This window comes from Balaenoptera acutorostrata, chromosome 3 (genome assembly GCF_949987535.1).
Source record: "Balaenoptera acutorostrata chromosome 3, mBalAcu1.1, whole genome shotgun sequence".
In the NCBI taxonomy this organism is placed as follows: Eukaryota; Metazoa; Chordata; class Mammalia; order Artiodactyla; family Balaenopteridae; genus Balaenoptera; species Balaenoptera acutorostrata.
The window spans coordinates 37,209,934-37,234,222 of record NC_080066.1 but is presented as its reverse complement, the minus strand read 5'-3'; the positions used below and the strand labels follow the sequence as shown (position 1 = coordinate 37,234,222).

Here is a 24,289-nt window from a genome sequence, read left to right as displayed (position 1 = left end):
CGGTGCTTTGTGATCACTTAGAGGGGTGGGATAGGGAGGGTGGGAGGGAGTCGCAAGAGGTAGGGGATATGGGGATATATGTATATGTACAGCTGATTCACTTTGTTATACAGCAGAAACTAACACAACATTGTAAAGCAATTATACTCCAATAAAGACATTAAAAAAATTACATTGTACAAGATTTTGAAAGCTAGAGAAATGAACCTGGTGAAGTCTGATGCCACAGATTTGTAGGGGTATTGAACCTCGGGGTCATTTCATTTCCTCCAGCAGTTTCTGGCAGTCTGGCGGGAGGCCTGGAGGAAAGGTGGTGTTGAAAGGACCCAGGAGGAGGTGGCGAGCTGAGACTCAGGCGCTCAGTAATTATTCTAGGCATCTGATGTCAGTTAGGCCATTTAATCCCTGAGAGGTAGATATCCTTAATCCTAGATTTACAGTAGAGGAAAGCAGCTTGGGGAGAGGATGTATGGCAGGGTTGGGATTCACACCTCAGGGTGCAGGATCTCTCCCACTTGTGGCTGCTTCAAGTCCAGTTCAATGGGGAAGGCAAGGAGAGGAGTAGAAAACTGAGTGCCAATAGCAGTCTTTGAACGCTGACTCCTAGGTGGAGGAGGAAATAAAGCCAGGAGGGAGCACCGGTTGTAAAAAGGATCAGCTTAGGTGTAAGAGGTGTGGAAACGCAGTCGGTTTGGGTTTTAGATAGAATAAAGCTGTGTGGGACCCTGCACTTTCATGTCTCTCATGAACTGGTGGAGCGGCCATGAGGACTGAGGAGTCTCCTGGGAATGGCCTGTGCTAGTGGGTGGGTGGGGGCCCAGGCTGGCCTCTGTCCCTAGGGTGACTTCTTTCCCGGCCCCACTGACCTCATGCCTGAGACCTCAGAATAAGAGCTGGGCGAGGGGACTTCCCTGGCGGTCCAGTGGTTGAGACTTCGCCTTCCAGTGCAGGGCTATGGGGGTGGGGTGGGGTGCCGGTTGGATCCCTGGTTGGGGAGCTGGGATCCCACTTGCCTCTGGCCAAGGAGCCAAAGCACAAAACAGAAGCAATATTGTAACAAATTCAATAAAGACTTTAAAAATGGTCCACATTAAAAAAAAAAAATCTTAAAGAAAACCCCAAATTGAAGTTGACCTTCAACTGCAATTCTGAGCCTGGCGGGCGTCAAGCAACTCTGCTTGGGGGAATGGATTCGGGGTGGTGGGGGAGTACGTTCTCCTGCGTGCCATGGAACTTCCAGGTACCCCCCTGGCTGGGGTGCCTCTCCTGCAGCAGGAGTGGGATTGTTCGTGAGCTCCCTGCATACCCCACAGGGTGGGATTCTTCATAGGGGCTCAGGAGTCCTGGGTGAGCCAGTGGGTGGCACATGCCAGTGAGGTTTGGGTTAGTTCTGTCATTGTGACCCCTTTTGCTTCCCCTGTTACTGAGGTCTGGGGAAACTGGGTAGAGAAGTGTTCAGGGACCTCAAGGTGCAGATTATGGCCAGGGAAGGAGGGGTGGGGTGGAACTGATGTTAGGCAGTTGAAGCTGAGATGGGGGGTGGCGGGGAGAGATTGTGACTTCCTGGAGTGTCCCAGGCTGAGTTCCAGAGTATGGATGAAAGTGAGTGGGCGGTTGTTCCTTGTGACCCCAGAAGTGGGTGGACGACTCCTACCGTTCCTGTCTGCTCCTGCTTTGTTCTTAGCCTTAGCTTTCTAAGTCTAGGGTCTCCAAGTTGCAGAGCTGGAAATCAGTTAACGCTGCTATCCAACAGTTCTCTGGCAACAGAGAGGGCAAGAGTCCAGCTCAGGACAGCAAAGGGCAGCGCAGGAGGCCAGCGAGGCGGGGCTGGGGATAAGGGTCCCCACCCCGAATTAGAGCAGGGCTCAAGGATTTCCAGGGTGATCCCAGGACACCGAGGTCCTGCCTGCGAAGGGGAGCCAAGAGGGCAGCCTGAAGCCCCTGGAGGAGGCAAGGTCAGTGCCAGGAGTCATCAAGGCTGGGCTTCTCAGTGAGGCGGGGAGGGGAGGACAGAGGGCCTGAGATAGACTTTCAAGCACTCTGACGGTTCAAAGCGTTTTCTTCACCAATTACTCTTTATTTAGAAGAGTGCAGATTCTGCCTGGAAAAATTACGTTCGAAAACCAGCAAAACAGAGGCAGGAAACACTACAATTGATGGTAAAAATCTTTTTCTGTGTCTTTCAAGACATGTTCTTTGAGCCGCTGGTACTTTTATAACGCAGGGAGGCACACATAAAATTATTGTTAAATGTGCTTAAACTTGATAATGTAAGTCACGTGCCAGTGGTTTGGGCCCACTCGGCTAGTAAAGAGGGCCAATAGTACAAAACTGCCCTCGGGTTACCCGGCCTTTCAGCTCTGCCGCCCTTGGGAAACTGCCCGGTGCGCACCTCCGTCCCGGAATATCCCGGCTCGAGGGGCGCCAGGGCTGTGGATCTTAGGCTCCTCTTGAAGCCCGAGCCGCCGCAGGGAACCCGCCGCCTGAGCCCGTGCGGCAGTCTCAGCGACGCAGCAGGGACTCCAGCCCGGAGCACGCGTCCGGGTCTTTACAGTAGCCGGGCCGCAGGCGGGAGCCGCAGCACCTCAGGGTCGTTCCAGGGCCGCGCTAGGAAAGGTGTAGACGGCGGGAGAGGAAAGAGATCCGTCGCGCCGGGGTCTCGGCTGACCGGGAGCGCCGGGAGGGCGGGAGAAAGGGCGGGTCCGAGGTGGGCTGCTCCGGGGTACTTGATGGACGCCCAGGAGTGCCAACCTCTAGCTGATCGTGGGAGGAGACCCAGGCACAGAGAGGCTAAGTGATTCGCTCAAGGTCACACAGCGAGCCGCTGGCGATATGTGTGGGGTGTAGTTCTGCCAACGCGTCTCGCGTCATCACAGGCCTCGCCCGGCACGGCGGACGCCTGGTTCTGCTCCCGCAAGCAAGGAGCCTTTGGGGTCTCGGGCGCCCCGTCCTTTGGTTAATAGGAGAGTAGGACGGCGTCCCCAGCTTGCCCCTAAATGTAGCTTCTTAGCATCCCAGCATCACAGCCTCCCAGTCGCCTGTGTAGGCGGGCATGGTGCTCCAGGTCTTGGCGCGAGAGGGAACGCACAAGGAGTGCGGCCCCCGACAATGACGCCCGGACCCCACCTGCCTGGGGCTACCCGAAACAGCGGTCCTTCCACCGGCCTCTTTAATGGCTCAGAGATAGTGACCGTTATCTCTATCTATTAGTCATGCAGCTGCTAGGTTACGGAGCCGGGATTCGAACCCATTGGTCTGGGTTTTGGTGGCCGCAGGCCCGAGGTTAGAACCCACAGGCCCGGGGTGGCTGTGTGTGGCCTTGGGCAAGTCTTTCTCCCCAAGCCGGGCAGCGCGCCCCTCCCGTCGTGTCCGCGCATGCTCAGTGGTGGGAGGGGCCGGGAGGAGGTGGCGGGCGCCCCAGCTGCTTTGCATTGACGCCAGCACCCGCTGGAGGTCACCGCTGGGGGCTGGGCGCGGCGTGCTGCCGGGAAGACCCGGCCCGGGAAACGGAGCCGGAGCCGGAGCCGCTCCGCCCGCAGCTCTCGGGTGAGCGCCGCCGCTTCAGCGCTTCTCGACGGCACGGCTTCAGATCCGACTGGAGCCGAGGTCTGTCCTTTCCTACCCGGGCGGACGCGGCCTCGCCGCCCCGACCGGCTTCCTCCGGCCCCTACCCCTCAACGGCGAGAGATCTAGGCTAGCTTTCTCTGCCACCAGCCCTCGGACCAGGAGCATTTATTCGCGGGGCGGCAGGCGGAGCGGCGTGGCTGCCCGAGCCTCGAGAGTCGGCGGCTGTAGCGCCGCGGAGCGGGAACGGGGCCGTGAGCGGGCGCAGCAGGGAGCTCACCTTCCTCGGGGGTCTTCCTCAGGACTCGCCTGCTCTCGGGTCGAGAGAGCTCAAATCTCCTCCCCCGAAATTCCCCGGAAGCGCGGCGCGACCGAGGCGAGCACGGCGATGTGAGGGAGGCGGCCAGCGGCTCCCGCTTCAGGAAGGGTATGTTCGGAGGAGCGGCCGCGGTGCGCTGCCCGCCCCACCGCCCCCTCCCCACCGCTGCAGCCGCTGCGCCCGCACCGCGATAAAAAGGGGCGGCCGCACTTCCTGGCGCGAGACCCGCGCTCGCCGCCGCCCGCCAGCCCGCCCGCCCAGGCGTCCGCGAGGCGCCGGGCTGGCCGTTTACTGACCGTTTCGCGGCTGCCCGCCAGCGTGTCGGCGACGCCGCCGCCAACATGGGTTGTGCCCCGAGCATCCACGCTTCCGAGAGCCGGGAGGTGTACCACGGCGGCAACGAGGCCGAGGACGCGCCGGGCCCCACGGCGCCGCCGTTGCAGCCCGGCGGGCCGCGCCTCCCACCCGGCCAGACGACGGCCGCCTCGGCCCGGTCCTGCGGCTCCAGCCTCGTGGAGTCCGAGCCAAGCGGCGGCAGCGGCAGCGGCAACGGCAATACGGTAAGGGGTGCCGGGCGGGCGGGGCCTCCAAGGCTGCGGTCCGCGGTGAAATTCGGGCCCCGCGGCGCGGCGGCTTTCCCTCAGGGACGGGTGGGGCTCCCTCCCGGCTCGCGGTGCCCTGTCGCCCGGCTTTGGATGACTTTGACGGACGCCACCGGACCGTCTTGCCAGGGCAGCGACCGGAGGCGTACCAACCGTGGTCCTGGGGACCGTGCTTGGTAGAGTTGTGCTTAGGACGCTTTCGGAGCCGTGGCGTCGGTTCCTGGGACACATCCGACCCGACGTGTCGAGCAGGAGGGACCGCTGTGAACTTGACCCAGGCGCTTGAATCCATTACCTACCAAACATCGGGTACAGAGGAACCCCCCCAGGATAGTCCGGCGGGACCCTGAACGTTAAATCAGTGTGAACTTTGTTCTTTTGGTTCTCGTGGTGGAAAGGGAAGGTCGGCTAGCACTGTGAAGCCGGGGTACTGGACCCTACCATCGTGTTGCGTTTTCCCTGTGTCAGCTTTGCACAAGCATGCAGTTGCAGTTTTCCATTTTCTTTGGGACTATTAAAATGTAATCTGGAACATCAGCTTTGCTTCACTGCACATGTATTTGAGGTTCACGTTTATTAGCATGCATGTTGTACTTGAAGCATATGTAATTAGAAAATAGTATCAGAAACGCGATTTTTGAAGCATTCAGCAGAACAAAGTTAAATTTTTATTAAGCAGTCTTACTGGGACAGTTTGTGACTGTGTTTTTAAATTGCGTGTCTTCTCCAGCGCCTATTGCCTTGGCTATGTTTTGTCAGAGTTTCTGGGCTTAGTCTTTGTTAAGGTTTTCTAAAGGGAAGGTATTTTTCCTTTTTAAAAAAAGGAAAAAAGTGTTCATGAGGACAGACTGCAGCAGCTTTCGGGTTCTCTGACTTGAAATTTTAGAGCTGGAATTCACGCGTTTGTTTACGTGTTATTAAACTAGGGGAAAATATTCCTGTATGTATGGCTGCAGATTGTTGAGGATCATCCCTCTCGTTGCTGCTTAAAAGAGTCATTTGCGAAACTGTCTTGATTTTCTTGCTTATTGAGTACTGCTAGACCTCCCAAATTAGAGGGATACAAATTGGTTCACTTTCTGTCTTAAATTTCTAGCAGTCATCATGCCTTTTCTATAAAAGTGAAAAGTCTTTTTCAGCGTTGCATAACATAGATGAAGTGATTTCTCCCCCTGTCTTGCGCTATCTGAAAATTCAAATTCATTCTGATGATCAGATTTGGATTCCTTCTCTTACAGAGTCTTTGTAGAAACCTGTGATAGTTTTAAACTATTAACCTAAGCTGCTCTTAATGTCACTGTAATGCTTGTACGTTAAGCTACCTAACTGGCTTTAAAAAAAAAAAAAAAAAAAGAGACGTCACAGGTGAAGTTGAATATGGAAGCTATAACAGCTTTCAAGTTTTTGACCCAAATCTGATATTGGTTATCTTGCATTAAGTAATATTAAACTTTTAGTCACTAACGTAGCTTTTTAAGAAAGAGGCCCTTGTGCCTTATTGGCCTTTTTGGGGCAGTTGTCCTGAATTCACCCAGGTGTCTTGTAAGCATTTCCAGTGTAGCAGCTTGCTCTTCTGCCATCCACATTGCCTAGAGGTCCCCTGAGTTTCTAAGAGTCTCAAGTATTCTGCCCATTGTCAGACCATTGTCTTGAGTTGGGGTCCAGAAAAATACATTCATCATTACAGTGCTTAATCCACTGGCATGCATATGGTAGGTGCTAAATAAATGTTTGTTGAGTTTTATTTTTGTTGTTAACTGAATGATGAAAGTTTTTCAGTCACTGGAATTGGATTCCATAAAACCTCCAATGTAGGCTTTAAGGTTAGGTTTTTCAGGAGGAGGAGTCAAATTATAAATAACCCCACAACCATAGAAATAATAGTCCCATGCTTGTTATTCATGAACTATATATGTTGATACCACATCTCAGTTACAGATATTTGTAATTAGGCATATCAGGTAATAGGCAGAGGTAAATATCAGCATTTTTTTAGTTCAGTATTTTTTCTTTAAGGAAATGAATCTTTTGAAATTAAGATATTCAGTATACTCTGGAAATTTAAAAACCCATGTTTAGAGAAGATAAGCTTTCAGCAATTTAGCAAAGTAAAATTATTATATGATGAATTTGAATTCCTTTATATTAACATATCAAGATCCAATTTTAGTTCATTATAAATATTTTTTCTTAAAAATATAGTAAGTCAGCTTATTGTTGAGTGAATTCCAGTCAGAAATTCATTGGGGAAGTTTTTGTATTTCTATAGCATATAGTAAACACCAGTTCATCAGAATGCTTGGGAGATTGATAATCAATTGCATTTTCGGATTAATCATCCCCTACACCTGTAGCGTATCCCACATGTGTTCCATGAAGCAATTTGTGGTCTGTTAATAAGTATTAAATGAATAAAGTGTCTATGGTCAAATTAGTTTGGGAAATACTGGCTCAGACTAAATTTGGCAGATTTCTTTCATACAGGATTTGTCAGAAAGCTTAATTTCCTAAAATACACTCTGAATCTCCAAGTGGTGTTTAGAGTGTGCAACATTTCCCAAACGTGTTTGATTATGGAGCCCATTTGTTGAGGTATATCTTAGACAGGCCACATGTTAAGACACGATTCCTAACATGAGATACCGATATTCAAAGTACAAGAAATATACTTAACAGTAAAACTCAGTAAACATAATCTGCTTCTTAATGATTCCAAAGGTACTTTAGGATCTTGTAATACATTAGGCTGGGTCATCTTTATGAACTTATTTAAGTATTACCAAAAATACTCTGGCTGTTTATCCATTTCAGGAGTTATAGTCTATGTGGTTACGGATAATGAATGCTGTGTTCAGTTTGAACACTTAGAGTTTTGTTTTGTATCAGGGTGCACTTTAGCTGTAACATTTAACATTTTCTTGTCAGTCTTTAGATTTACTCCGTTTTCCCTTTCCTTAGCTAGGACTTTCAGTTGCCCTTGAAAGACTTGTGTGAGTAGACCCTACGCTCACCCTCCCTCCGTTTTTGCAAACACCCAGTGCACTGCTAAAGATGGATGCCCTCCCCATCGTGTGTCACTGATCAGCTCTGTGAGGGGCAGTCACGTCTGTTTTGTTCCCTGCTGTGTCCCCCCACACAGTAGGCCTTCCACAGACATTGGTTGAATTGGAGAATTGTGTGGACTAGGCTGTAGAAGTGGAAAATCCAGCCAGCCCATATAAAGGAGAAATAGAAACCAGTTTTAACTAGAGTGGAGGCTGTAGAATTTAGATTTGGTTTTTGGAAGTCTCTGGTAATGCTCCTGAGCATTTGTGCTCAGGGAATAATATATTTCCACCCTGGTGAGTCTAGTAGATTTCCCTGTAGAGATTTAAGGATTAGTGCAGCTGGGTGGGCAGAACACAACAGGTGACAGATGATGGCGTGGCCACATGCTAACCTCTAACCAGGGGTTACTGCCTTCAGCTCTCAGACCGATTCTCCATTTGTCTATCTCTAGTATTTGCTTGTGTCATTTTTCCCCCCCACCTAGTTTTCCCTTATTTTTCACCACCTTCCCCTTTTTCCTAGTCTTCCTCCCTCCTTTTCCCTGCCAGCCCACCATCCTCCACAAAACTGGTGAAATTACCCACCCTAGTCTACCAAAGTTTAGTGGTTTCTTGGTGTTTCCAGCTATGGAATAAAATTTGTTGCCTGCTCTTAACATACAGCTTGGATTAATCAAATTTTTATATTTTCCTAAAAGAAAGTGAATTTTTCTTTGTGTGTGACCTGAGTGACCCCCCCACCCCTGCAACTAGGGGTCACCGGCCCTTGGTAGATTATCTGGAGTTACTGAAAGTTTCCCTGTGAAAGTGTGGTTGAGAAAATGAGACCCAACTTTCTTTTTTTTTTTTTTTTTTAAATTAGCACCTTTAATTATTTTTTATTTATTTATTTTTTTGGCTGTGTTGGGTCTTCGTTTCTGTGCGAGGGCTTCCTCTAGTTGCGGCGAGCTGGGGCCACTCTTCATTGCGGTGCGCGAGCCTCTCACTATCGCGGCCTCTCTTGTTGTGGAGCACAAGCTCCAGACGCGCAGCCTCAGTAGTTGTGGCTCACGGGCCTACTTGCTCCGCGGCATGTGGGATCTTCCCAGACCAGGGCTCGAACCCGTGTCCCCTGCATTAGCAGGCAGATTCTCAACCACTGCGCCACCAGGGAAGCCCCGAGACCCAACTTTCTGTTCCTGAAATAGTGACTATAATTTTATCTTGAGCTCATGGGCTGTGAGTTCTGTCATCATTGTGTTCTAATGCCTTTTGGTGTATAGAATCTCATTATCTTGCCAGGCCTAGCTATAAAGATAACTGCTTTTAAATTTTTTCTTGAATGCCTATTATATACATAAAATGCTTTGTATTATATGTGTTTTTTAGTGCTTAATATCATTACCACCATAACTTTAAGTTTGGTTCTTAAGAGTGATGTTATGAATGTCACAGCTGTATCAGCTGAGACCTGCCCTAGGCTGGCCTTGGCCCTGTCCTTGCTGAAGTGAGTGTTGGGATGGGGCCTGTGGTCCCTTCTGGCACAAATGTTCCCTGTGAAGTGGCTTATGACACTGGTTTTCCCTTGGACGGCTTGCCTGTTTGGATTGGGTTCTTCAGAAGGGGAAGGTTTGTGATGTGAGGCCACAGGGTGAGGCAGACATCTCAGAATAACCTAAAATGCCTTAATGGGCAGAGTATTTTAAAAAATTAACATAAAAAGAAATCAAAGAACAGAGGGAGAAGTTGCTTAGGACATGAGTAAGCCCTTGGTCGTATCCAAAGACAGTGGCTTCAGCCTGGTTTCTCAACACAGTGGGATGGTAGGCGGCATTGGACTCTGAAGTTCTTAGACAGCAGACTGTTCATAGGAGTAATATCCCCCTTTCCTTGATGCCTCCTACGTGGTAGGCACTGTGCTGGATGCCTTTCAGATGTTCTCTCATTTCAACCCCGTGAGGTGGCTAGTGTCATTTCCCTTTTGCGGATAGGCGCCAGAGGTTAGAAACTCACCCAAGGCCATACAGTTAGGCTGGGATTCAAAGCCATTGTTCCTGGTGCTTATCTCCTGGCTTGGTGCTCTGAGAACCACCTGTCTCTATTACATCTACCATTCTGTGGCCTTCTGCTAGGCGACAGACATCGCAGGTCCACCTGGGTTTTAAGCAGGCATCCTGAATCTGTGTTATTAAGATTTTGTTGAGTCTTGACTTACTGGGGCAGTTGGTTCCAGCCCTACCTTAGGTTCCCATGTTTGTGGAAGTCACAGCCATATTCAGCCCTGTCCCAGTTAATTCCTCAAGTCAGGCATTTTGTGAGGCCCTCTGATCTGTCCTCTTCACTCTCTAAAATGAGTTGGCAGGCATCCCTCAGGGGTACTTTTTCCTCTCCCTCGTGCTCAGGCTGCAGGTAGCCTTCCTTAGCCAGGACCTCCGTAGGAGCCAGCCTGGAGTGCAGCCCCTCGCCCCCTTCTTCTGCCCACAGTTCTGCACATACATATCCTCCCAGACTTAGGCCCAGCTGAAATCTTTCTTGAGGCCCTGGTTATACTTGCACTCTTTCCTCTGCTCTTGGGACTTTCTCCTATAGCCCTTGTGGGCTCGGTTTTCTCTTTTGAGCCTCCGGCTGGATTCTAGGCCACTTGAGGGCAAGGACTGTGCCCTAGTTTCATTACAGTTCCCCAAGTGTTTGGCACACTAAGTAAATGTTTGGATAAATACACCAGTCTCTAAGGCTGAAAGGGCTTTTATTCATATTCCGTGGGTCTATCTCACCTGTTTAAATTTAACCAAAATTATTGGGGTGTGTTGTTATATGTTTTAACAAAAAGCCAAAATACCCTGAAGCCAGTGATTAATCTGTGGAGTGATTAGTAAAGCTTTTGCCTCTCATTTTGGCCGTGTCAGGGTTGAGCAGTGTTCCTGGATCTCGTCCTTCTGTTCTACTTTTGTTCTGCTCTGGTAAGAAGAGTGGTGGAATATCTTGTCAGAGAGCTGTTTTGACAAGTTTTGTGTTGTAGTTTCTTAGCTACAGGCCTCATATGCAGTTTGCCCATCTATATAGACAGGAAGGATATCACAGATTTCCGCAGACTTTGGGCATGGCCTCAAAGAACTCAGCGAGGGGGGCTTGCCAGTTCTTTTATTCTGTGTGGGTTGGAAACACACCTTCGATCTGTTGAGTTCATGCTCATTTACTGTCTGCGTGCCTCTCCCTTTCATGTCCTGCTAGTGTAAGTACAACAGCTGCTTCAGCCTTGTCACTCTGCTCATGGGACAAGCAAAGGGCTGGTGTCACATCATCAGCAGTTACCACGTGGTCTTCAAATGTTTGCGGTTGCCGGCAGGTCCCTAGTGAGGTGTATTTGAAAGAACGGAGGTGGAGGTGCCAGAGGTGTTTGTTTTTAAGTCCAGCACTGTGAGGTACCAGCTGTGTAATATTTGGCAAGTTCTGATCCTAAGTTTTCTCAAGCATAAAATGAGACTAGAATACCTGGGTTTTGGTGAGGATCACTTAAAATAATCTGTGTGAAAGTGTTTTGTAAACTCCAAAGCACCAGTACCTGTAAGGATTGATCTTTTTCTTTCAATTACCTTTTTCAAAGGCAAACTTTGCTCAAATATACCTGCTTTTTTTTTTTTTTTTGATAATTTTGTTGAAGATTTATTTTTTTGATGTGGACCATTTTTAAAGTCTTTATTGAATTTATTGCAACATCGCTTCTGTTTTATGTTTTGGTTTTTTGACTGTGAGGCATGGTGGGATCTTAGCTCCCCGACCAGGGATCGAACCCACACCCCTTGCTTTGGAAGGCAAAGTCTTAACCACTGGACCACCAGGGAAGTCCCTATCTGCTTATTTTTTTAAAGCACATCTCTTCCTTTTTAAAATATATTTTTGTCTTTTCCCTAATATTTTATTGTGAAAATTTTCAAACATACAGCAAAGTTGAAAGAATTACCGCGTGTATACCTACCACCTAGATTCTGCTGTTAACACTTTCCTTTATTTGCTTTACCACTTCTCTCTATCCCTTTATCCACCCAGAAATCCATTTTATTTTTGGAATCATTTCCAAGTAAGTTCCACACATCAGTATACGTGACTCCTGAACACTTCAGTATGCATATCACCTAGAATTAAAATATTTGTTTCCTTTTTTTTTTTTTTTTTTTTTACAAATGTGTATGCTCGTGTAATGCAAATCTCTGTCAGGATACAGAATAGTTCTCTGTGTTCCTCTTCCATTCCTAACCCCACCCACTAACAACCACAGTTTTTTTTTCCATTGTAAATTATTTTTGCCTGTTCTAGGTTTCATATAAATAGAATCTTAAAGAATGTATTCTTTTGTGTAAGGCTTTTTTCATTCAGCGTAGTATTTTTGAGATTCATCTATGTTGCTCTTTTTTCTTGCTGAGTAGTATTCTGTTGTGTGACTAGATCACAATTCACTTATTCATTTTCTTGTTGAGGGATGGTAGGGCCACTTTTAATTTTTGGCTATTAAAAATACAGCTGCTATGAATATTCTAGTATAAATTATAATGTGGGCATATGCTTTCATTTTTCTTGGGTAACTACCAAGAAGTAGAATTGCTGGGTCATAGGATAGCTGTTATATTTAGCATTTTAAGAAACAGCTTGACCTTTCTCCAGGGTTATACAATTCCACACTCCTGCTAACAGTATATAATAAAAATTCCGTTGGTCCACGTCCTTGCCACCGTTTGGTGTTATCAGTTTTTTAATTTTAGCCATTCTGGTGGGTGTGTAGTGGTATCTCCTTGTGGTTTTGATTTGCATTTCCTTGATGGCTAATAATTTTGAGTATGTTTTCATGTGCTAATTGATTGTTTATATAACTTTTTGAAGTTTTTATTTTAACACTTATTTATTTATTTATTTATTTTTGGCTGTGTTTTGGGTCTTCGTTTCTGCGCGAGGGCTTTCTCCAGTTGCGGCGAGCTGGGGCCACTCTTCATCGGGGTGCGCGGGCCTCTCACTGTCGCGGCCTCTCGTCGCGGAGCACGGTCTCCAGACGCGCAGGCTCAGTAGTTGTGGCTCACGGGCCCAGTTGCTCCGCGGCATGTAGGATCTTCCCAGACCAGGGCTCGAACCCTTGTCCCCTGCATTGGCAGGCAGATTCTCAACCACTGTGCCACCAGGGAAGCCCCTAACACTTTTTTATTAAAAGGAAATATAAATATTTTCATGATCTCTAGGTAGGGAAGGACTTATTAAACAAGTTACACAAAGCATTTACCATAAAGGAAAGGGTTAATAAATTCAACTAAGTTAAAATAAAGAACTTCTCATCAAAAGAGTGAAAAGGAAGGAAACCATAAACTGGAAGAAGATATTTGCAACATATAACACCAATGAAGGATTGGTATCCAGAATAAATATAGAACTCTTACAGTAGATAAGAAGAGGACAGCCCAGTTGAAAAATACGCAGACTTAGGGAGCTTATCAAAGAGGAAACCAAATGGCCAATACATGTGTGAAAAGATGTCAGCCTCACTGCGGAAATGCAAATTAAAACCACAATGAAATAACATTTTACACCCACCAAATGGGCAAATGCTTAAAAGCCTGACAGTATTTTTGAGGAATTCTTCAACACTGTAAGTAAAAGCATAAATCGGTTGCAAAACCGATTGGAAAACCATTGTCATTACCAAGTAGTGTTAAACATGTGACCCTATGACCTAGCAATTTCAATCCTAGAGACACATATGTGTATTGAAACATGCATAAGAATGTTCATAGGAGCATTGCTTTTAATAGCAAACTTTTTGATAAAACCCAAATATCCCTCAGCAGCATAATGGATGAATAAGTTGTGGTATTCAAAGGAATGCTTTTCAGCTTTGAAAATGAATGGCTTATAGGTACAGATATGAACATAGATCAATCTCAAAAACAATGTTGAAGGAAAGAACTTACAGAAGAATTTATAAAGTATAATTCTTTTTATTTAAATTTTAATAGCTAAACAGTATGTTATATAGGAATATATGTGATATAGATATTAAAACTATAAAGAAAACTAAAGAAATAATTACAATAAAATTCAGTTAGGCAGAGAAAGTTTATTTTACAGACTAAAATGATTAGCAGGTTAATTTGAGTGCCTAGTACAGAAGATACAGGAGCCAAGCAGGAGGCCCTGCTCTCAGGGCAGAAATAGTCCTCTCTGGAAGTGTGGGGCAGGCCTCTGACCTGGAAGTGAGGATGACGCCTGAGGGATGGAGTGGGTGTTCAGAGAACAGGCAGGAGCTTGGTCTGGATTGATCAGAAGGTGCAGAGGGAGGAAGGGAGGGAGGGGTTTGGCCTGGGCTAAGAAGACTGGGAGGACCTGGATGGGTAGAGAATGAGGGTGTGTATGGGGTGGGGGGTTGCTGGCTTGTTCCACAAACAGTGAGGAGGTTGACCAGGGATAGGAGGGAAGGCTTGAAAACCAGGTTAAGGAGTTTGAAGTCCATCCTGTAAACTTGAGAGAACTTTCATTTTCAGCATTGTAGTTACAGGATGAATGTATTTTATGAAGATTAAGTTTTAGGAGGAAAGTGCACTGGGTGGGGTAAGGAAAAGTTAGAGGCGGGGCATCACCCAGGGCGCTATTGTGGTGGTTCAGGCACAAAGTATGACCAGGTGTAACTAGGTAGTGCAGTGGTTTGGGAAAGGAAGGAAGGAAGAGCTGGCAGGCTAGGGAATGGATTGGATTTGGGGAGTGAGGGATGAGGGGAGTGGAGGGTGAGTCAGAGGTTGGGGTTTACCGGTTTAGAAGGACTGTGATAACATGCTCAATTTCTACAGTGCTGTATAGTTGACTGGGCGCTATTTTTTTTTTTTTTTTAACTGAAGTATAGTTGATTTACAGTGTTGTGTTGATTTACAATGCTGTGTTTTCTGGTATACAGCAAACTGATTTATATATATATATATATATATATATATACACACATATATATATTCTTTTTCATATCCTTTTCCATTGTAGTTTATTACAAGATAGTGAATATAGTTCCCTGTGATATACAGTAGGACCTAGTTGTTGATCTATTTTATACGTAGTAGTTTGTATCTGGTAATCCCAAACTCCTGATATATCCCTCCCCCCTTCCCCTTTGGTAACAGTAAGTTTGTTTTCTATGTCTGTGAGTCTCAGAATTGTTTCTCTCCACGGAAATCTTTAGTAAAAGGCGAAAGATTTATTTGATCTGAAGAGAAATCAGAGTATACTGAGTGCAATTTTTTATACATCATCTCATTTGATGTTCACCAAACTCCTGTGAGGTAGGAAGGAGGGATTTTATTTTCCCTGTTGAAGACCTAAAAGGAGCAGAAATTTAAAGAGATCAAATGACTTGCCCAAGTTTGTGGTGACTGCTTACAGAAACAGGTTCACTGTAATAGCATAGGGTAGAAGTCAGAGGAAAGAGAGGTTAGGGAATTTTTAAAAGCCTTTCTTTTATCTTGGTTCTGGATTTATTTTATAAAAGTAAACTTTTATTACTTTTTCTCATTACAAAAGTAATGTTCATTTTAGAAAACTTGAGAAAGAAAAGGACCTTAAATTGCATTATCATTTAAATTGCACAATCAGGAGATAGCTACTCATAAAATGGTATTATGTTTCCTTCCATCCTTGTAGATAACTTTAAATAACTGTAATTAAAAACTATTTTTTAAATGGTTTTATTCTTTTAGTTCTAGGAAACATTTAATTGTTATTTCTTCAAATGTTGTCCCCCCTTCCATTTCCTCCCTTCCCTTCTGCAGATTCCTCCAAATGATCGGATTTAGGCACATCTTTGATCTGTCCTCTATATCTCTTCAGTTTTCTTTTACTTCCCATCTCTGTGCTATAGTCTGGGAGGGTTCTTTAGCTCACTCTCCTAGCTCATTGATTCATTCCTCAGGGTCTACTCAGCTATCTAGCCCTTTGAGTTTTTGTTTTTGTTTTTTTTAAATTTTATTTTTGGCTGCACTGAGCCTTTGTTGCTGCGTGCGGGCTTTTCTGTAGTTGAGGCGAGCAGTGGCTTCTCTTGTTGCGGAGCACAGGTTCTAGAGCGCAGGCTCAGTAGTTGTGGCGCACGGGCTTAGTTGCTCCGCCGCATGTGGGATCTTCCCGGACTAGCGCTCGAACCCGTGTCCCCTGCATTGGCAGGCGGGTTCTTAACCACTGAGCCACCCTTCGAGTTTTTTAATTGGACAGTTTCTATGTTCAAGATTTATGGTGTGTTCTTTTTATAACTGCTTATTCATGGGTTTTTTTTTGTTTTGTTACAGCATACTCGTTATCTTTTTGAGTATATTAATTATATACACTTTAAAGTCCTATTCTGATTGCTGTTTATTTAAAACATTTTTTTGAGATATAAATGCAGTTAGCACAGTATACAAAATCTTAAAGAGTATGGCTTGATAAAATTTTACCCACATATGCTGCATGTAACGACCACCCAAATCAAGAGACAATATTTCCAGCACTTCAGAAGACTGCCTTGTGGCTGTTGACTAATTTTTTTTAGTATTTCTAACATGTTATTATGAGAAATCTCAAATATATAGCATTCTTGAAGGAATTTTGCAGTGAACCCTTGTGCACCCCAAACTCCTGTATTTTATGGGAGCGTTTTACTGTACTTGCTTTATCATATATGGTCAGCCCTCTGTATCCATGGGTTCTACATCTGAGGATTCAACCAATGGGGGTGTGTGGGGGGGAATCCAGAAAGTTCCAAAAAGCAAAGCTTGAATTTGCCTTGTAATAACAATTTACATAGCATTTACATTGTATTTACAGCAATTTACATAACATTTACATTGTATTAGGTATTATGAGTAATCTAGAGATGATTCACAGTATACATATACGAGAGGATGTGCTTAGGTTATGTGTAAATTCTGTGCCTTTCATATAAGGGACTTGAGCATCCGTGGATTTGGTATCTGAGGGAATCTTGGAACCAATGCCCTGCAGAAACCAAGGGACAACTGTATATCTGTCTGTCTGTCATCTCCATCTCCTTTTTCTTTGATGCATTTTAAAGTAGTTGCAGACATCAGTCCACTTCTCCTAAAATATTGCAGCATGCATATCATTAATTAGAGTCCAGTATTTAGATTTTTCTTTTGAGGTAAAATTTACGTGCAGTGAAACACACAGATATTTATTGTGCATTTGCTGAGTTTTGACAGATGCATACATATATCTGTGTAATCCAAACCTCTGTCAAGGTTATAATATTATCTTTCCAGAAAGTTCACTCATGTTCCTTCCCAGGCTGTCTCTCCCTGCCATCCCTGCAACCACCTTCTAATTTTTTTTCCCACCATAGATTAGCTTTGTCTGTTCTAGAACTTCATATAAGTGGAATTATGTAGCATGTGCTCTTTTATGTAACACTTCTTTCACTCAGCATTACGTTTTTGAGATTAATCTATGTTTCATGTATTGTGACTATTAACTTTTAAAAGCTCATGATCCGCATTGTTAAATTGCCCTCTAGAAAGATGTGATCAAGTTTTAGTATCACAGGAGCATATGAGAGTGCTTGTTATGCTTTCAACAATCTGATTGTGGGAGAGTGATATTTTATTAGTATTTTAATTATAATTTATTTCATTTATTGTAACTTTTTCTTTTCCACGTGTGTTTTGGACACTTGAACTTCCTCTTCAGTGAATTCATGTCTGTTGCCTATTTCTCTGTTTGGGTTTTAGAGTTTAAAAAAATTTTATTTATGAGAGCTTTTTGATGTGTTTGGGAATTAAGTTTTGATCTCTTGTGCTTATTGCAAATCTTTTTCTCTTTATTGGATGTATTACTTTAAAAATAGTAGGCAATTTTTAAAAATTGTAGACATTTTATATTTTTATGAAATCAAATCTAGCACTCTTCCTTTTATGTTTTTTTCCCATCTGCTTTATACAACATCCTCTTTTATTACAGTATACAAAGTGTAGAAAATTAGCAAATGCTTTCACAACCTAGAGATCATTTATTATAACATGTTAGTACATATCCTTCCAGATTCTTTCTCTCTCCCTCTCCTCCCTCCCTCCCTTTCTCTCTCCCCCCTTTCTGTCTCCCTGTCTTTCTGTCTCTCCCTGTCTCCCCCCTGCATCTATCTCTCTATCTATACAATTGCATTTTTTCACTGAAATTACATTATATTGTACACACTGGGTTTTTAAAAATTGTGAAGTTTACATAACATAAAATGTACCATTCTAATCATTTTTAAGTGTTCGGTTCAGTGGCATTAAGCACATTCACATCGTTCTGCAACCACCACCACCATCCATCTCCAGAACCTTTTCATCTTCCAAAGCTAAAACTTCATACCCATTAAACTCCTTATTCCCTCCTCCCCCAGTCCCTGGCAACCACCATTCCCTTTTGACTACTCTAGGTACCTCATATAAGTAGAATCATGTAGTACTTGTACTTTTGCCACTGCCTGATTGCACTTAATATAATGTCTTCAAGTTTCATCCATGTTGTAACATATATCAGAGTTCCATTCCTTTTTAAGGCTGAATAATATTCCATTGTATGCATAGACCACATTTTGTTTATCCATTCATCCATTGATGGACACTTTGATTGCTTCCACCTCTTGGTTGTTGTGAACAATACTGCATATGAACCTAGGTGTGCATATCTTAGAATTCCTGCTTTCAGTTCTTTTGGGGATATATACACCCAGGAGTGGACTTGATGGATCATATGGTAATTCTATTTTTAATTTTTTGAGGAACCACCATAAATACATACTGTTTTGCAATGGACTTTTTACAGCCAATAATCTGCACATTTCCATTTCCGATAATTTGTTTTATCTTATCTAATACACATATCATACCATACCAATATCTGCTATGATCCCAGAAACGTCTCCTGCATTGCATCTACTTGTTGTGACCCTTACCTCGCTTTTTTTTTGAATTTTTAAATTAAATTAAATTAATTTTTTTATACAGCAGGTTCTTATTAGTTATCTTATACATATTAGTGTATATATGTCAATCCCAATCTCCCAATTCATCCCACCACCACCACACCCCCCTGCTACTTTCCCCCTTACCTTGCTTTTAACCTAGCCCCTGCCCCCCTTTTTAAATCACACTGACGTGTTAAAGAGACCTGACCACTTACTTTGTCCCAACTTCTGGATTCATCTTACTGCTTCCTGTGGAGTCATTTAGCTTTCCCTCTATCTGCTATATTTCCTGTAAACTAGAAGTTGTATCCAAAATGGATTAAAATTAAATGTTTTGGGTTAGACTATATCGTTGGTGATTCACGAATCACATCAGAAGATACATGATATCTGATTGACCCACAATTATAGATGCTCAGATTGACCACTGGGTTAAGATGATGAGAATCTGATCCCTCCACTAGAACCATTAGGTTCTCCTCATATGACCAGAAAGTGACCTTGTGGCTCTTGGCACTATACAAATGTTTAATTCACCATAAGCTGTTCACCCAAGGCCCGCCCTTCCATTTAATTCAACATAAGCTGTTCACCCAAGGCCCGCCCTTCCTTCCTTCCTTCCTTCCTTCCTTCCTTCCTTCCTTCCTTCCTTCCTTCCTTCTTCCCTCCCTCCCTCCCTCCCTCCCTTCCTCCTTTCCTCCCTCCCTCCCACCCTCCCACCCTCCCTTCCTCCCTCCCTCCTTCCCACCAATTGATAATCCTTATCTACAATAACAATTCTCATTATGGTTACTGAATGATGTTTCCTAATTTAGTTTACTTTTCTCCATGCAGTAGTTTGTGTTCTTCTGTAAAGTAGACGTTTCCTTTATCAGTTGGGTCTAGAGCTTTTAGATTACTATAAAATATAGTTCCTATTGGAAAGGCAGTGTAAGTGCTTAATTTTTCCCTTTAATTAATAGTCTTAATAGAAAGGAGTTGCTGCCTCAAATGGTAATGAATGTGTTGGGTTTTTTTAATATCGCTTTTTTAAAAATGTAATTATGGACATACGGATTTTCATTGGTTAGATGTGTTTGGATCTGTTATAGTCTTTCTTTTTTTTTTCTTTTTTAAAGACTGGAATTGTAACACCTTTGGCCAGTGGGGGCTCCTTCAAACTGACTCCTATATCCTTTTAACATGATTCTTTTTTTTTTTCAAAGTACTGAGCACAGTCTCTTTTTTATTTATTTATTTATTTATTTATGGCTGTGTTGGGTCCTAGTTTCTGTGCGAGGGCTTCCTCTAGCTGCGGCAAGTGGGGGCCACTCTTCATCGCGGTGTGCGGGCCTCTCACCATCGTGGCCTCTCTTGTTGGGAGCACAGGCTCCAGACGCGCCGGCTCAGCAATTGTGGCTCACGGGCCTAGTTGCTCCGAGGCATGTGGCGTCTTCCCACACCAGGGCTTGAACCCGTGTCCCCTGCATCGGCAGGCAGATTCTCAACCACTGCGCCACCAGGGAAGCCCTAACATGATTCTTTTAATCTTTAAAAAAAAAACCAGTTGTCCCTGGCTCAACTTGTACCTTTCTTGTCCCAGACCAGCAATAAGCCTTTTACTCTAAGGCATCCTGGTTCTCTTAGTGGGAAATGGTGTTGGAAAGTACGATCTTCGTGCTAGGAGTGCTCATTATTCCGAGAATAACATTGTTTGGGAGCCATTTTGTTGGATAGAACTACAAAATATGTACATTAAAAAACCCCAAACTACGGGACTTCCCTGGTGGTGCAGAATCTGCCTGCCAAGGCAGGGGACACGGGTTCGAGCCCTGGTCCGGGAAGATCCCACATGCTGTAGAGCAACTAAGCCCGTGTGCCACAACTACTGAGCCTGCGCTCTAGAGCCAGCGAGGCACAACTACTGAAGCCCGTGCGCCTAGAGCCCGTGCTCCGCAACAGGAGAAGCCACCGCAATGAGAAGCCCGTGCACTGCAACTAGAAAAAGCCTGCGCGCAGCAACAGAGACCCAATACATGCATGCATGCATGCATGCATGCATACATAAATAAATCCCAAACTATGCAATTCATATATATTTTCAACTTAGATTTAATAATTCAGTTTTTTATCTTAATTTGTTTGATTTTACAATTGTATCGTTTTTCTCTTACAGTGACAATTTTTATTTTTTCTTCCTTTATTTTAAGCTTAAGTCCTCATCCATCCAGATATATAATACAGTATTCATTCATATGTTTTTGAATTTTTCATTTTGTTTATTTAATTCCAACATCTAGTTTTTAAATTTTGACATTTATTTTAGTTATATAATGTGAGATAACTCTCCAAAATAGCTAGTTATTATTCCAGCATCTTTTATGTGAATAATTATTTTTATTCCCAATTGATTTATACTTTCACCTTTATCATATCTTTGCATTGTCTTTTTTTTTTTGGCTGTGCTACATGGCATGTGGGATCTTTAGTTGCCCAACCAGGGATTGAACCCATGCCCTCTGCAGTGGAAGTACAGAGTCTTAACCACCGGACCACCAGGGAAGTCCCTGCATTGTCTGTTTTTGGTTATCTATTCTTGCTTGTACTGTTACTGCACTGATTTCATTTTTTATAGCTTTATATGTTTTAATAGTGTCTGATAAGGTTAATCCTTCTCCTCATTATGCCCCATTAAAAAAAATTTCCTTAACCCATTCTTGTCTATTCTTCCATGTTAATTTTAGAATGATTTTGTTCTACCCTCAAATTATGGGGAGATTTTGCTTGTATTGGAGTTAAATCTGGGGAGAATTTATAGCTTTATAGGATTCTTCTGTCTGTAAATATGAATTTATTGTTTATCTTATTTTATGTATTTTCATATGGGTCTCATTTCTTTTTAGGATAATTCTGTTGTAGCCAGAATCTTTTCTGCATTAAATCTTATAACTAATTATTTCAATTAGATAAAATATATTGATGTTGCTGAATTTAATAAACATCATTATAGTTTCTCAGTTGATTGTCTTTTTTTATTATAGTGAAATAGATCAATTTTAAGTGTAGAGTGTCTTGGATTTGAGATAAATGTTTACATTATTAGCTGACTGATGGTTTTGGGTTTTTCTTTCCAAAAGTATCAGTAATACTTCTTAATCTTTGTTTTCTTATTGGATTGCTTTGGAGTTTCAAAACATTGTTAAATAATAATGGTGTTAGTGTGCATCTTTGTTTCATCCTGATTTTAATGGAAATGTGTCCAGTTCTTCACCCTTAGGTGTGATATTGGCCTTTGGTTTTAAGACAATATGCATGCATAAGAAATTTTAAATTAAAAAAATTGTTTTTGCCGTAATGTATTTTTAAAAATTGAAGTATAGTTGATTTATAATGTTTCAGGTGTACAGCAGAGTGATTCAGTTATATATATATTCTTTTCCAGATTCTTTTCCATTATAGGTTATTACAAGATATTGAATATAGTTCCCTGTGCTATACAGTGGGTCCTTATTGTTTATAATTTTATATATAGTAGTGTGTATCTGTGAAATCAAAATTTTAAAATGTAAATTTTAAATGGATACTTTGTATAGTATTATATCCTGACTTTTAAATTTAATAATAAATTGCAGCTATAGTCGATCCTTGGTATCCCCAGGAGATTGGTTCCAGGACCCCCAGTGGATGCCACAATCTGTGGATGCTCCAGTCCCTTATATAAAATGGTATAGTACAGTGGGTCCTCCGTATCTGAGGGTTCTGCATCTGCGGATACAGAGAGCCAACTGTATTTTCCCATGTCTTTAAAATTTCTTCAAAACATAATTTATATGGCAGTACTAATGTTGCCATGTACATCTTCTTACTTAAGTCTTTATGCATATCTGTGATCATTTTCTTAGGATTTATTTTTAGAAGGAGAATCTATTATTTTTAAGTCTTGATTGAAAAACAGTTCTGTTACAGCAAGTTTTAAAACATTTTGGGCAGTCTATAATGAAAAAGCAGTATGTTTTATTTAAAATTTTTATTTATGAACTTGGCCAGATAAGTTACATATTGAAATCTTCCATTTTCTTAGAATTTTATTACTTAATGAGACTTTTAACTTTACCATACCCAAGCTCCTCATTTTATGGAGGAGGAAAAGGCAAAGTATTCTCTTGTCTAGCGGTTTTATTGTATCAGAAGCAATAAATTGAACACTTGAAATTTCTGGTATAATTTGGGTATCAGAATTTGGATATCATTAGTGAAGTTGCTTGATTATTGCAAAATGGTTCTTTTTTCATTTTAAAGTCATATACAGATACCTATTTTTTTCTTCTAGGTTTATAACCCATACATTTGGAGTTGGAGTTATGCAGTATTTATGTAGTCATTCACTACATATTTGACTGGCTTCCTTTACTGCCCTAACATTTTTATTTTTTATTTTTAAAAAATAAATAAATAAATGAATTTATTTATTTATTTATTTATTTATGGCTGGTGTTGGGTCTTCGTTGCTGCCTGCGGGCTTTCTCTAGTTGCGATGAGCGGGGGCTACTCTTCTTTGCGGTGTGCGGACTCCTCATTGCGGTGGCTTCTCTTGTAGCGGAGCACAGGCTCTAGGCGCACGGGCTTCAGTAGTTGTGGCACACAGGCTCAGTAGTTGTGGCGCACGGGCTTAGTTGCTCTGCAGCATGTGGGATCTTCCTGGACCAGAGCTCGAGCCCATGTCCCCTGCATTGGCAGGCAGATTCTTGACCACTGCGCCACCAGGGAAGCCCCCTTAACATTTTTAGATAAAAGCAGAAAGTCTTGTTCCTTTTGCCTCCCGAAGCATTTATACCATATCTTTTTGTTATCCTAGTGTTAAGGGTCCTAACACTAGGGTCCTGAAAAGCCAAAATTCCAAGTGAGGTGAGCTGCAATAAAGCCTTGCCTGGGATGAAGGCAGGCATGAGGTCGGCCTGGCACTGTGGTCCAGCAGTATTATCAAAAGCTCAGAACACCATTATGGGGGTAACTGATAGTCGACGGTATGAGCCAGCATATATTTGTTTTTAATACTGACAAAAATCAGTCAGTACTTCTATTATTTATTTATTTATTTATGGCTGTGTTGGGTCTTCATTTCTGTGCGAGGGCTTTCTCTAGTTGTGGCAAGCGGGGGCCACTCTTCATCGCGGTGCGCTGGCCTGTCACTGTCGCGGCCTCTCTTGTTGCGGAGCACAGGCTCCAGACGCGCAGGCTCAGTAATTGTGGCTCACGGGCCCAGCCGCTCCGCAGCATGTGGGATCTTCCCAGACCAGGGCCCGAACCCGTGTCCCCTGCATTGGCAGGAAGACTCTCAACCACTGCGCCACCAGGGAAGCCCAGTACTTCTATTAGACAGTCATCTCTACAGTGAGATTAATTTTCAGAGACTGAGTTAGAAAGTGTTTTATAGGCCTTCTAGTCTCACTTCTCCCCCATTGTAGGAATTCACGCATCAACTTTTTTTTTTTTTAATTTTTATTTATTTATTTATTTATGGCTGCATTGGGTCTTCGTTTCTATGCGAGGGCCCTCTCCCGCTGCGGCAAGCGGGGGCCACTCTTCATCGTGGTGCGTGGGCCTCTCACTATCGCGGCCTCTCTTGTTGTGGAGCACAGGCTCCAGATGCACAGGCTTAGTAGTTGTGGCTCACGGGCCTAGTTGCTCCGCGGCATGTGAGATCTTCCCAGACCAGGGCTCGAACCCACGTCCCCTGCATTGGCAGGCAGATTCTCAACCACTGCGCCACCAGGGAAGCCCTCACGCATCAACTTTGCATCTACACAGAGAACTCTGGTTTGGTAAGTTTGCGTGATAG

At 43.6% G+C, this 24,289-nt stretch overlaps 1 protein-coding gene and 1 pseudogene across 3 annotated transcripts in view; one reads left to right on the top strand and one right to left on the bottom strand.

The window, feature by feature from the left end:
* Window positions 1-3,547: 3,547 nt before the first annotated feature.
* Window positions 3,548-24,289, top strand: part of PDE8A (phosphodiesterase 8A) — a 155,489-nt gene continuing 134,747 nt past the window's right edge. For 2 of the 3 annotated variants that reach the window (XM_028161944.2, XM_057544240.1), the window contains exon 1: window positions 3,548-4,443. In XM_028161944.2, the coding sequence (XP_028017745.2) occupies window positions 4,225-4,443 (219 nt within the window). In that variant the 5' untranslated portion in view covers window positions 3,548-4,224. The remainder of the gene's footprint in view (window positions 4,444-24,289) is intronic. The other variant, XM_028161942.2, reaches the window with a different exon arrangement.
* On the bottom strand, window positions 14,670-14,759 carry LOC114235581 (U5 spliceosomal RNA; annotated as a pseudogene).